This window comes from Odocoileus virginianus, chromosome 10, assembly GCF_023699985.2.
Source record: "Odocoileus virginianus isolate 20LAN1187 ecotype Illinois chromosome 10, Ovbor_1.2, whole genome shotgun sequence".
Classification (NCBI taxonomy): domain Eukaryota; kingdom Metazoa; phylum Chordata; class Mammalia; order Artiodactyla; family Cervidae; genus Odocoileus; species Odocoileus virginianus.
In genome coordinates this window covers 69,242,912-69,256,586 of record NC_069683.1, presented here as the reverse complement: position 1 = coordinate 69,256,586, position 13,675 = coordinate 69,242,912, and the positions used below count along the sequence as shown (strand labels likewise).

Sequence of the window (13,675 nt, the reverse complement as noted above, 5' to 3'; positions counted from 1 at the left end):
GAAAAGACACTGACGCTGGGAAAGATTGAAGGCAGGACGAGAAAGGGATGACAGAGGATGAGATGGTTGGATGGCATCACCAACTTGATGGACATGAGTTTGAGCAAGCTCCTGGAGTTGGTGATGGACAGGGAGGCCTGGCATGTTGCAGTCCATAGGGTTGCAGAGTCAGACACGACTGAGCGACGGAACTGACTGACATAACCAGCAGTGTTCAAAGTAACCAAGTAAGCTTTGTCCGACGACTGAAGTATTTTACTGAAACATTCATTTACATTACAAATATGATACTGATTATTACAAGGCAGGTGTTTTATAGTTCAATATGTCAGTTCTTTCTCTCCTGTACTATTTAAAATTCTAGCAGGACTTCAAATTACTCTTTACAATATCAACTAATCTTCCTTGAATATCAGTCTACTTTACTAAGTGCTTATTACCTGATTTTGCTAGGCTTATAACACTTAACTGAAACCCAGGAACTGAAAATGTACACTAAACTAATATTGCTCAAAAAACACTTGTCCACATGTCCTGAATCCATTTATATTATATTGCTAAATTATAAAAATGAAAGAAGAAAAATTATGAATTCTTGGAAAAAGGACAAAATAAACCCATTTCAAAAATTAGCTTGTTTTAAAAGCAAATTTTCATTGCATTTTTTCTTAAATAAAAACTTTTTCTAAATTAAAAGAAAAAATAGCCAAGTATTTTAACTAAGTACATTTGCAAATGTACACTTTTATTATTTTTTTGCCTTTCTTTTTATTTATTTATTTTTTTCCCATTTATTTTTATTAGTTGGAGGCTAATTACTTCACAACATTGCAGTGGTTTTTGTCATACATTGAAATGAATTAGCCATGGATTTACATGTGTTCCCCATCCCGGTCCCCCCTCCCACCTCCCTCTCCACCCGATCCCTCTGGGTCTTCCCAGTGCACCAGGCCCAAGCACTTGTCTCATGCATCCAACCTGGGCTGGTTATCTGTTTCACCCTAGATAATATACATGTTTCGATGCTGTTCTCTTGAAACATCCCACCCTCACCTTCTCCCACAGAGTCCACAAGTCTGTTCTATATATCTGAGTCTCTTTTTCTGTTTTGCACATAGGGTTACCATTACCATCTTTCTAAATTCCATATATATGTGTTAGTATACTGTAATGGTCTTTATCTTTCTGGGTTACTTCACTCTGTATAATGGGCTCCAGTTTCATCCATCTCATCGGAACTGATTCAAATGAATTATTTTTAATGGCTGAGTAATATTCCATGGTGTATATGTACCACAGCTTCCTCATCCATTCGTCTGCTGATGGGCATCTAGGTTGCTTCCATGTCCTGGCTATGATAAACAGTGCTGCGATGAACATTGGGGTGCATGTGTCTCTTTCAGATCTGGTTTCCTCAGTGTGTATGCCCAGAAGTGGTATTGCTGGGTCATATGGCAGTTCTATTTCCATTTTTCTAAGGAATCTCCACACTGTTTTCCATAGTGGCTGTACTAATTTGCATTCCCACCAACAGTGTAAGAGGGTTCCCTTTTCTCCACACCCTCTCCAGCATTTATTGCTTGTCGACTTTTGGATAGCAGCCATCCTGACTGGCGTGTAATGGTACCTCATTGTGGTTTTGATTTGCATTTCTCTGATAATGAGTGATGTTGAGCATCTTTTCATGTGTTTTTTAATGTGTTTCAAATGTACACTTTTAAAATGAAAATGTTTTGTTTATGAAACAGCTTCTAAAAATTCTCATAGAATAGACCAAATTTTCTGAGCACTAAGGGAACTGAACAATCACTTAGGGTTTTTTTAAAGCCCAATACTAAAGATTATGCAAAATGAATAAACCATATACAATTTCAGAGAAAATCATACACAAATAAAGACTATCAGAAAATGACAAAATGTAAATGGCAACCCACTCCAGTATTCTTGCCTGGAGAAGTCCATGGACAGAGGAGCCTGGAGGGCTCCATAGGGCACAGTTAAGTCCATGGGGTCACAAAGAGTCAGATACGATTGAGCAACTATACAAAACACCAGTATGTCAAATTATAAGATAAATTAAAATATACTCAAGTGAAAATTCACAGGCTTAAAATAATTGGAATTATTTCAAGTTAATATAAATAAATTAAGCATTCCATATAAGAAATTAGAAACAATAGAAGCCGATACAAATCTAAGGAAAATATAAGGAAAAATGCAGGAAATTCAGTGATTAGAAAATACTTAATAAGAAAAAATCAGTAAGTATGACATTGATTATTTGTAATAAATTTTTAAAACCCATCAAAAAGAGAAGAGATAATAAAATGAATATTTAGCAATTTTTAAATACAATAATATATGTGTGTACATATATGCACATACACAGTAATAATTTTGAACACCATGAACTATACTATTTCTGGGAATAGTTAAAATCTTTTATACTGATTTAAGAAATACAAAAAAAAATCACCAATAATTTAAATGAAACTGAAAATCTTCATAAATGTAGTCAAATTACTTCCTAGAAAAGGATACTGGAAGAGGCTGTACAATAATTAGCCTCCAACTAATAAATGAAAAAAAAAAAAACATTCAAGGAACCTCTGATATATTGCATGCATGCATGCTAAGCAGCTTCAGTCATGTCCATCTCTGTTTGACCCTATGGACTGTAGCCTGCCAGGCTCCTCTGTCCATGGGATTCTCCAGGCAAGAATACTGGTATGGACTGCCATGCCCTCCTCCAGGAAATCTTCCCAACCCAGGGGCTGAACCCATGACTCATGTCTCCTGCATTGGCAGGCAGGTTCTTTACCATTAGCACCACCTGGGAAGACCTGATACATTAACTCTTCATTTATTGAAATATTACTGCATGCTTCCTACATGCCAGGTATAAGTTTTTTAAAAAAAAAGGCAAAAACATAGCCCTTGCCTTTACAGCTTGTAAAATACAGTTCTTCAATATAGTTCAGCTTTGCGCAGTGGCAGTATCATAGCCAATGAGGTTTATCCGAGGCGCGATTATTGCTAATTGAAAATTTTTCAATATAGTTCAGTAGAAGAGTATACTGAGAGAGTGGCTGGAGAAGATTCTGGAACCGTTCTTTCTTATTAGACATTAAAATTGACATTCATTCAATTAATATATTTTCAAGTATTAAATCATTTTTGCATTCTCTGGATTCTTAGCCTTTTTCCTACCTACATGAGATTTAACACCTCCAGGTGAAAAACAGAAGTACTGATATAAAATAGCAAGTGGTTATAAATACTAATAAGACATTTTTCACCTGAAAAGAGATTATATTCTACAAATTGAGAGAATATGGAAGTAGAACATTTCAAACCAGTTTTTTTTTAAGTTTTAATTCAGTTTATTATTTTATTTATGATTTTTACTAGTTACATCATATGATTTCTAACACATATAATTTTGGATAGATCATGTTTGGGGGGATCTGTCAAAACATGTTAGGAGGATGGATGGATGGATGGATGGAAGAAAGGAAGGAAGCAAGAAAAAACAGAAGGAGACAAAGACTGAAAATCCAACTTATATATTTTGAAAAGCAAATGATAAGAAAAATGTATACCCAAGTACAAAAGAATGAAGTTGGACCCTTTACATCAAATACAAAAATTAACTCAAAATGGATGTAAGACCTAAACCTAAGACCTGAAACTACAAAATTCCTATAAGAAAACACAGAGAAAAGGCTTCATAACACTGGGTTTGGCAATGACTTTTTCTGGGATATGCCATGAAAAGCACAAGTAACAAAAGTAAAACCAGACAAATGGGACTATATCAAACTTAAAAATATCTATGCAGCAAAGAAAATAATCAACACAATTAAAAGGAAACCCTATGGAGTGAGAGAAAATATTTTTAAGCTATATACATGATAAGGGGTTAATATGCAGAATACCTAAGAAACTCATAAAACTCAACAATAAAAAAATCCAATTAAAGATGGGCAAAGAATTGAATAGACATTTCTCCAAAGCAGATATACAAATAGCTAACAAGAATATACAAAGATGTTCAACAGCATTAAATTGCGTAGAAATACAAATCAAAACCATAGTGAGTTATCACCTCACACTATTAGAATGGCCCCAATAAAAACAGAAAAACAGCAAATAACAAGTGCTGGTAAGGATGCAGAGAAATTGTGTACTATTGGTGGGAATGTTAAATGATACACCACAAGGAAACAATATGGATGTCCTTCAAAAAATCAAAAACAGGATTACCATTTGATCCAAAAACCCCACTTCTGGGTATATGTCCAAAAATACTGAAAATATGATCTTGAAGAGATATTTGCTCACCCATGTTCATTGTGACATTATTCATAATAGGCAACAGTTAGAAAATCTAAATGTTTGTGGATGAATGGATAAAGAAAACGTAGTACACACATACAATGGGATATTACTCAGCCTTAAATGAAAAGGAAATCCTGTCATATGCACAACGTGGATGAATCTCGAGGACATTACACCAAGTAAAATAAGCCAGCTACCACGAGATAAATACTGCATGGTTCCACTCATGCGAGTTATCTAAAGCAGTCAGACTCATGGAAACAGAAAGCAGAATGCTGGCTGCGAGGGTGGAGGGGGAAGAAGCAGGGAGCTGCTCCTCAGGAGACACAGGGTCCGTTTTGTGAGAGGAAAAAACTCCAGAGACAGGGCACATGTGGCTAACACTCCTGCACTGTACACTGTAAGTGGCTGAGACAGTGAACTCTGTGTCTGCTACTACAACAAAAAACACAACATTAGATATTTAAAGGAAAAATGTAAATGTATTTTTATAAATGTTGTATTAGAAGTTTTTGAATGTTTTGTAGAGTAGACAGTTATCTACAGGACTTCAGAAGGCTTGAAAAGGTTACTTCACTTATACAACTAGTGATTCAACTTTTAAATCTTCATACCTCGTATGTTATCTTCAAACTTGACTGTAATAAAATTGGAGTAAAGTTGGGATGAACTTCCGCAGTGAGCCAAAGACGAAAGGTATCTTTAGGTTGAAGAGTATTCAGTTCCTTGTTTTAAAAAACAAGAATAAAATTCTACTTAAATACACACACAAATTTCCATTTTATAAATAGATAAACTATTAATAAGTAATTATCTTAATTAAATCTTTCTGTGACATTCTGATATGTTTCTTAATGTTCTGATTATATTCCCTTTAAATTTTCATCTTATCTGTTTCTAGCTCAGTGTAATAGGCAAGAACTTGGATCTAGAACTGGACAAACTGGATTGAAATCCAAATTCTGCCATTTACTTGCTGTGTGACTTTGGGGGATTCTTTGATTTACACTCTCTAAACAAGGATAATAACAGTACCTACCCTCATAGGATGGTGTAAAATACTTAAAATACTGTCCAACACAGAGTAAATACAAAATAAATATTAGTTGCAATCACTATGCCGAAACTACAAGCCATCTTCAGACCTTTAAGTCCTTACTGCTTCCATTCACACTTCCACAAAGCTATATAATGATATCAATTCCTTTTCAATACAATTTTTAGTATACCCTATTGCCTATAATACTCAAAATTCACCACTCAAATTCACTCAAATTCTTCTGCCTATGCTGTATGCTTGAGTCACTTATTCAAATATTTGTCTTTATGTCTTTATTCCTCAGATCCTTTCTGCCTGTTAGGTGAATCTAAAAATAACCTATAATTTATATCCATACAATTCATCCAAACTTCCCAAAAGAAGAGCAAAACATTTAAAGAAATTTTTTTAACTTTTATAATATGAATCTACCCTATTATATGCTGCAAAAACTTATGCAGCTCAGTACAAGGAAACCAAACAACCCAATCAAAACGTGGAAGACCTAAACAGACATTTCTCCAAAGAAGACATACAGATGGCCAATAAACACATGAAAAGGTGCTCAATATCACTCATTATTAGGGAAATTCAAATCAAAACTACAATGAGGTATCACCTCACATCACTTAGAATGGACAGCATCAAAAAAATCTACAAAAATAAATACCGGAGAGTGTGTGGGGAAAGGCAATGCTCTTGCACTGCTGGTGGGAATGTAAATTGATACAGTCACTATGGATTTTAAGGAATCTCCACATTGTTCACCATAGAGAAAACTACCACATGACCTGGCAATTCCACAACTGTGCATACACCCTGCGAAAACCATAATTGAAAAAGTCACATCTACACCAGTGTTCACTGAAGCACTGTTTATACTAGCTAGGGCATGGAAGCAACCTAGATCTCCACTGGCAGATGACTGGACAAAGAAGTTGTGGTACATATACACAATGGAATATTACTCAGCCATAAAAAAAGGAACTCAACTGAGTCAGTTCCAGTGAGGTGGCTGAATCTAGAGCCTGTTATACAGAGTGAAGTAAGAAAGAGAAAAACAAATTTTGTACATTAACACATATATACAGAATCTAGAAAAATGGTACTGATGAACCTATGTGCAGGGCAGGAATAGAGATGCAGACACAGAGAAGAGACTTTGGACCTAGCAGGGGAAGAAGAAGGTGGGACAAATTCACAGAGCACCATTGTCACTGATACGCTACCATGTGTAAGACAAATAGCGAGCGGGCAGCAAGGCTGTGTAACACAGGGATCTCAACCGCGTGCCCTGTGACAGCCGAGAGGTGGGACGCGCGGGCGCGGGCGGAGGTGCAGGGCAGCGGCTCGTGTGGGCTTGGGCCCGATTCATGCTGTATGGCAGAAGCCAACACAACATTGTACAAGAATTACTCTCCGATTAAAAATAAACGAAAAGATAAAGAAACAGACTCACAGACATAAAAAATCGGACCTGTGGCTGCCAAGAGGGAGGGAGAGAGAGAGAGACAGATGGGGACTTTGGGGCCAGTGCATGCAAACTACTGTATTCAGAATGGATAAACAACAAGGGCCTACCATATAGCACAGGGAACTGTATCTAATCTCCCGGGATAAATCATAATGGGATGTATGCATGTACAACTGACTCACTCTGCTGTACGGCAGAAATCAGCACATGTGGATAGAAACCAATGCAATACTGTAAAGCAATTATCCTTCAATTAAAAATAAATAAAGTTTTAAAAAGAAATTAGCACAACACTGTAAATCAGCTATACTTCAATTTTTTTACTTCTGTGCAGAATAAAAAAAGTTCCAGTTAAGATTTTCTTCCAAAATTATAACTGCAATTGTATTTTACATAGATTAATAGCTATCAATCTATTATTTGGAACAGAAGGCAGGATTCAAGTATTCACAAGTCTTCCTCATATGTTTTAAAACATGTATCATTCATCACACATGAATTCTACATTTTATACATTAGTGTTACAGAAACCTGTAGGAATTACTTGAATATTTATATATACCTTCTTTTGACTATAAATAATGAGTCATCATGGTCTACCACTTCATTCACTCAATCATTAACTCATTCATCAAAGATTTATTTAATCTACTTATTTAATCTACCTATTTAACTACCTATTTTATCTAAACACATTTTACATAGTTTAGGGAGCTTTTAACTACCTATTTTATACAGTTGCCAATTTATTTTCAACACATTATACAAATTTTCAACATATTACAACTAAGCTACGGCCTCCACTCTGCTCTGCTTGGCTCTAATCCTCCTGCCAGATTAATTTGATCAATTAATTATTAAATCCCCCACTAACAACCTACTTTGATTCTGTGTCCTAGGACAAAAATTCTAAACACTTGTGCGGGATTTCCAGGGTATTCCATAACCTCGCCCCTTCCCAGTCATCTATCTCTATTGCCCACAGCACTCTGCTTGGCCTTCAGTACAGTTAAGGACATCTTCATTCTTTGTACTAGGAAGGTCCATTCCTGCCATTATGTTTCTACTTGTGCTGCTAGAATCAAGCACAAACTTTCTCCCCTACATTCAGCTAAATCCCATATGGCCATCAAGAAACATTTTGTCTTAGGAGTCATCTCTAACTACCTAAGACCATGTTCATCTTACTTTAAAAAGTCCTAGACTTAATTCCAGGTTTGCATTTAAAACCGATCCATCAATTTGTTTTATCTCAAGGTTATTTTCATGCTGGGGCCATTTTAGTTAAATAAAATGAACTGCTTAGTTAAATAAAAATGTTTATTTAGTTAAATAAATATTTAAAAATTAATGTAAAAATAATATTAATAAATATTCAGTTAAATAAAACGCAAGCTGCGTCAGTTTATACCCCAGCCTCCTCAGCAGTGAGGAAGTCCTGCAGTCCCTCTGACTCCTCTGTATCTTTTCTCCCTACACAGACACAACAAAACAAACGCATAAAGAGAATTTAATGTTAAAAACAGTCTTCTACAACTCTTGAAAGCATTGCCCTAATTTTCATCTGAAAGATTTCTCTAAGCCTCCCTTCAGTCCTGATTAATTTTTTGATTCTCCCTAAATGCCTTTTTTTTTCATTTATTTTTATTAGTTGGAGGCTGATTACTTTACAATACCTAAATGCCTTTTAAAAAGGAGACTTTAATAGATTTCTTACTAAACAAATCCATTTTGATTTGTACAAATGTACATGTACTAAAGAAAATATAGACTTTAAATGATTCCCCATCAAATACTAATTTCTTCAAAAACATAAATAATGCACAACATATCTTAATACTGCCTTTCCCTGGAGACTACTGAATTTAGTATGTGAGATACTATTTGGGCCACATTAATCTGAATCTACCTTTTCCAGAACTGGCAGCCAAGATACTACAAGATGTAAGTTCTTCAAACAGAGCCAGTCTCCATTGCGGGCACATTCTTTTAGCATTTGAATTGCTAAATCAGCTTGACCTTGACCCATGGCAATCTGCAAAACAAAAACAAATGACAAAACTAAAAAAAAAAAAATTCTGATAACATGTTGTAACGTGAGTTTCAAATTATCCTGCCATACATACTGAACTAACTCAAGTATTGTAATAAGGCTTCTAAATTTTTACTAAGAAATATCAGACTCTGTTGCTGTTTATAACTGACTTGCTTTTGTCCTTACATCAATGGCAGATTTACAATATTCTTCTATTTAGCAGAGATATTATTATTACAAGTTTTCAAGTTACAGAATAAAGAATTATTCAACAGTGTTTTTGTTCCTCATCTCACTATTTCCTGCAATTCTTACTCTGAAACATGGGCCTTTAAAAAAAGATAATTTTTTGTGACTGTTGTTGAACTCCTTGAGGGATTAAACATTAACAGTACCACTTCTTCAAATTTATTTTCTCTTTTAAAAAAACTTTCTCCAACGTTGCATATATTTGGCTCTCAAGCTATTTGGTCTACTGAACTGTGTAATTTCCCAAGCCCTTCATCATCTAGCAAATTCTAATATGTTGTTGGGCCTCAAGACTCTACATTTAACCCTCTGTTTTTCTATTCATTTTTAGAGAGAGGAGGCAAAAAGAGGTGGAAGAGAGAGACATAAGACAGGGAGGGGAGAAAAGGAGGAGAGGGGAGAGGAAGAGGAAAGGCGAGCCTGATCTCACTGGCATTCCACTCCAGCACTCTGATCCCTGTCATCTGCCTGCACACAGGACACTGACGCAGTCTGACAGGTCGCCTTCTGAAACAGAAAGCTTCCATGCTGAAGCCAGAAGGCCTCAGAAAACAAATTCAGTGTGTAAGATGTCCATATCTGAATGAACAGGTGACTACCTGGTGGCCCAGGCAAGTAAAGAACCTCCCTGCAGTGCACGAGTCCCAGGTTCGATCCCTGGGTCGGGAAGATCCCCTGGAGAAGGAAAGGGCAACCCACTCCAGTATTCTGGCCTGGAGAATCTCATGGACAGAGGAGCCTGGCTGCTTTAGTCCATGGAGTCCCAGAGTTAGACACGACTTGAGTGACTAGCACTAAGATTCTATAAAAAGTTTTAGTCAAGAATCTCAAGTGGTTACATGTTTAAACTCCTCGATATGTTTTTTTATGGATAATTTATGTAATATTTATGTATCAGTACAGCTGTGTCTTTGTATATATGACAGATATACATGTATGGAGAGTCCTAGCTCAAATATTTTATTGAGTATGTGGTCAAAACACTTTGAAGAGAATTGTTACAGATTACTTCAAACCATAGTGATTTCTCTTTTCATAAAGAATACAAGACAGCCTTTCATTGTTTCTTAGATGACTTTTATAAGTATTGATTTTGTTTTTCTACTAGACTATAAAGTCTTAGAGAGTGGGAACCATGTGTCTTAATTCATTGCATACTAAAGCAGGTAACGAACCATATAATAGATACTAATATATATTTCTTTTTAATTTTCAAGATCTAACCCAGAACTAAGCAAATAGAATGGATAAAACAAACACTGGTTGAACTATTTAGATGCACATATTGGTTTGCCATTATTAAAATACAAAAATCCCCAAACGGAAGGCATGTACAAGAAAATCAGAGGGGAAAAGAAATGTTTGCCGAACTGAAATGGTAGCTAAAAATAGGAACTCAGAATTTTCTATAAGGCATAAACTGTGTGAGAACAGCTTAAAGGTTCATGAATTCTTAGAAGAAAACATTTACTATAACAAAACACATTTAAAAAGCACAACAGGAAAGTGTCAGGAAGATGGTTAACTCCCACATAAAAAAGTAAGACACACCAGAGTTTGTTGAAATAAAAATTATTTTCTACATTAAGAATATATTATTATTCTTAGCATATATATTCAGCATAACAACAAAACTTTTAAAGTAACAGGAGATTTATGAATAACTATATCTGCATTTAAAGGTTTTACAATATTAAAAAATTGTGCAACACAAAACTCTAGAAATTTACAAAGTCAAACTTACAATGAGTATAAGTGGTTTTATCCTTTTTGCCAAAATCAAAGCTAAGAGATACTGCCTGTAGAACAGAGCTCCCTTTCCCCAAGACATCTCACTGAATCAAGACATCTCAACTGAATACTGTCCTAATATATTAATACACTATAACCAGGATTGAAGGAAACTCCCGAGAGTTAGTGCAACGCCTAAGTGCAACTAAGCCAAACTCTCTGCTATTTTGCTATCTTCTATTTATACTCCTCATTTTCAATTCATTCAAAACATTTCAAAACATTCTCTCTTTTCAATTTTTGGTTTCTTTCAAATCAGTTTGCTTTCTTAATCATTATAAATTATTTTCCCAATGAAAAAGATTTATATTTGGACGTCAAAAATTGAGGGTAAATTAATACACTTTAAGATGTATATGCAAACTGAACTGAAAAAAAGGTGCTAATCTGAATAAACTAAAACTCAGAATTTAGCTCAGGACAAAATCACATTAGACAAGTTTATTATCTTATTAGACTTCTGGAGCTCAGAATCCCACTAATCTATTGCTCTAAGGTCTACAGGGCTGTTGTTTCTGAGGGCTGTAGGAGAGACTCCTGTTTTCTTTTCTACCTTCTACATTTCTTTGTTGTGGCCCCTTCTACCGTCTCCAAAGCCAGCAGCCTAGCATCTCCTCACGCTTTGACCTGTGCCTCATCACATCTGCCTCTTCCACCTTCCTTCTGCGTCTTCTACCTCCTTAAAAGCACCTTTATGATTGTATTAGGCTCAACTGAATAATCTCGGATAACCTCTCCATCTCAAAATGCTTAACTTAATTATATTTGCAAAGTTCTTTCTTCCATGTAAAATAACAAATTCATGAGTCCTGGGGATCAGAATGTGGACAATTTTCAGGGACATTAGTTGCCCTACCATAAAAACAAAAAACTGTTTTACTAACACAGTCAAGTATTCCAGTATTCTTGCCTGGCAAATTCCACAGACAGAGGAGTCTGGCAGGCTACAGTCCATGGGGTCACAAAGAGGAGGACACGACTGATTGGCTGAGAGCACACACAGACACACACACACACAGCAGGAAGGTCAGTAGCTGGAGCAGAAACAGCAAAGCAATGTGCACTGACCTGGTGATAGCACTCTCCACTTCTCTCAGCGTTTGCAAGCTCCTGGAGCTCCTGAGAAGGATCAGCACCCGGGGAAATGATTATCAAGATGGGCTCAATTTCCAGTGTCTCTCTGTACAAACGCTTGAGATTTAGAGGAGGTGGGGACAACTCTTTCAGTCCTAAAAGATATATTAAATGCATTAAAAATAAAAGGCAATGTGAACCAGAAAAGTTTTAATAGTAATTAATAGTCTTAATAGACTAATTACATGAAACAGAGAATAACTAGGTGAACTACAATCCCATACACATTAAAGTTTTTTCACTCTAAAGTCATTCACAGACTAGTAAGAGCTAAGAGCTAACATTTATTGAATGCCTAAAGTGCCAGGCATTTATCTAAGTGCTTTATATCTATGATATCATTTAATCCTAATAGCAACGTTAAGGAGTAGGAACTCTAATTACCACACTCAACAGATGACACACACAATCAGCATTGTGTTAATACATAATTCTCTCACTGAACCCAACAATCTTTCCATATAGGTTTTCATTCATTTATATGATAGCTGAGGGCCTACTCTGTGCCACAGATTTGGGGAATCAGATTTCCACAAGATCTGGTAAACAATATCACTGTCATGATAAAGGATAAAAAATTTTTTATGTCCATGCATTAAGAGGGAAGAAAAAGTTGTACAGAATGAAAAAAATGCTTAGTCTGGAGACAGAAATAGATAGACCTCAGTTTATGCTCATTAGCTGTGATGCCATGCAAATCACTAAAATGTATTATACCTTGATTTCCTCAATTGTAAAACAGGGATACAACAATTCATAGGTCATTTGGATGCAAAATAGGATACAAAATAAAAATAGATTCCATTTATTCATCATCTACTCTATGCTAAGCATACTCTTGGAAATTGAATGCCTTCCCAAAGACTACCCAGTTGCTAACTAACTGTATTCAAGATAACTGTATTCAAGATAATTAATGTTCTTTTTTCTATTCTGAAGCTTTTCAAAAAACATAAAGTCCCATACACATAAGACCTCTTCTGCTAAAATGTTAATGTTTCCATTACTGTATTTAGTAAAAACCAAGCTAAAGACAACTGATTTTAAACAAAAATTAAAAATACACATGTCTGAACTGAGCTAAAAAGACTATGACACAGAGTTTAAAAATAGAGGATTAGAATGTAACAGAATGAGTACAGAGAAAGGAAGCCTTCCTTATACCTTCTACAGTAGAAAGGAATAGATAATAGTGCACCTCAGAAATTCTAAATATAGCAGGAAAAGATATTCTTAAGGACTTCTGTAGTGATCACTTTAAAATATGAGCTTGATGCCACCAAAATGGGCTAAAACAGGCATTTCTAGATGATCATCCTGAAAAAATAAATTTCACACCTGAACTACTCCCTTCTAGTCTTCACAACAGCAACCAATAATATTAAGAAAGGATTCTCAAAGACATAAACATTCCTAATACTAGGTGAAATCTACACTAAAAATGGATCAATTGCTTCTAGAGGTATATTTTATGAATTTTGCTTTTAACTAAACTTAAATTGGTAACACTCATCCTTTCTAACAGAGAAGAATTCTTATATACTTGTAGCAATGTAATAAGCATTTTTATCTATTCAAATATTCATTTACTTATTCATAAACTCTCATAAGC

At 35.3% G+C, this 13,675-nt stretch overlaps 1 protein-coding gene and 1 pseudogene across 3 annotated transcripts in view; one reads left to right on the top strand and one right to left on the bottom strand.

Moving 5' to 3' along the window:
* Nucleotides 1–13,675, bottom strand: part of DYNC2H1 (dynein cytoplasmic 2 heavy chain 1) — a 385,810-nt gene that overhangs the window by 139,568 nt on the left and 232,567 nt on the right. For all 3 annotated transcript variants that reach the window (XM_070473685.1, XM_070473686.1, XM_020900373.2), the window contains 3 exons: nt 11,998–12,158; nt 8,764–8,889; nt 4,956–5,066 (listed from right to left, as the gene is read on the bottom strand). In XM_070473685.1, coding sequence (XP_070329786.1) covers nt 4,956–5,066; nt 8,764–8,889; nt 11,998–12,158 — 398 coding nt within the window. The remainder of the gene's footprint in view (nt 1–4,955; nt 5,067–8,763; nt 8,890–11,997; nt 12,159–13,675) is intronic.
* LOC139037276 (U4 spliceosomal RNA) lies at nt 2,980–3,063 on the top strand (annotated as a pseudogene).